The 977-nt window shown below is 53.4% G+C and overlaps 1 protein-coding gene across 1 annotated transcript; it reads left to right on the top strand.

Annotated features, from left to right (window-relative positions):
* Nucleotides 1-392: 392 nt before the first annotated feature.
* On the top strand, nt 393-719 carry TAL2 (TAL bHLH transcription factor 2; the record flags this gene model as incomplete). Its single annotated transcript, XM_080709166.1, has 1 exon — nt 393-719. The coding sequence occupies one exon, from the start codon at nt 393-395 to the stop codon at nt 717-719; it is 327 nt and encodes a 108-aa protein (XP_080565292.1).
* Nucleotides 720-977: the final 258 nt, after the last annotated feature.

Below are 977 nucleotides of genomic sequence, written 5' to 3'. Positions count from 1 at the left end.
GATTTAGCGAGACAACAACCTAGCAAGACCCTGTTTCGAAAATAAATAGGAAAGCCGGGGGTGGGGGTGGTGCACACTTGTAATCCCAGTAGCTGGGAGGCTGAGATAGGAGGATCACAGGTTCGCAGCCAGCCTCAGCTACTCAAGTGAGGCCTTCCGCAACTTAGTGAGACCCTGTTTCAAAATAAAGGATAAAAAATAGGGTTGGGGGGGGGGTGGGTGTAGCTTGGGGGTAGAATGCTCCTGGGTTCAATCCCTAGGACCAAAAAAAAAGAAAAAAAAAAGTGGAGAAGCTCTAACTTGGCAACACAGGACATGTGCTACCCACCAGGCCTCTTACGAGGTATTGGCCCACGGGGCCTTTTCTTCTCTACCATCTCAGGAACCCAGACATGACCCGGAAGATCTTCACAAATACCAGGGAGCGCTGGCGGCAGCAGAACGTCAACAGCGCCTTTGCCAAGCTGAGGAAGCTCATTCCCACTCACCCTCCTGACAAGAAGCTGAGCAAAAACGAGACGCTGCGCCTGGCCATGAGGTATATCAACTTCTTGGTCAAGGTCCTGGGGGAGCAAAGCTTGCAGCAAACGGGCGTGGCCGCTCAGGGCAACCTTCTGGGGCTCTTCCCCCAAGGACCCTGCCTGCCAGGCCTGGAGGACGGGACTCTGCTTGGCGACTACCAGGTTTCCTCATCGGGCCCCAGCCACCCCCTTCCCTAGTGGGGCTGTGGCGTCATCCCCAGGGTGGCCCCGGTTCAGAAGCCGCCGGCTGTGGGCAGCCTTTTGCAGGTTACAGTCAACTTGATGAGCAGCTCGTGAGGTGCGAGTCTGAGCTTCACGGAAGGAAGCTCAGAGACGGCTACAAGGAGCTGAAGGAAAAGTCCCTCCAACAGCCTGCCTGTTCTTGTTTTATAAATTGAGGTTTTGCATAAGATGTTTGAAAAAAAAAAAAACCCACTGGTTTAAAAATCACTGTTT

The sequence above is a fragment of the Muscardinus avellanarius genome (assembly GCF_963383645.1).
Source record: "Muscardinus avellanarius genome assembly, chromosome: 13".
Classification (NCBI taxonomy): Eukaryota; Metazoa; Chordata; class Mammalia; order Rodentia; family Gliridae; genus Muscardinus; species Muscardinus avellanarius.
This window is presented reverse-complemented; position numbering and strand designations above follow the sequence as displayed.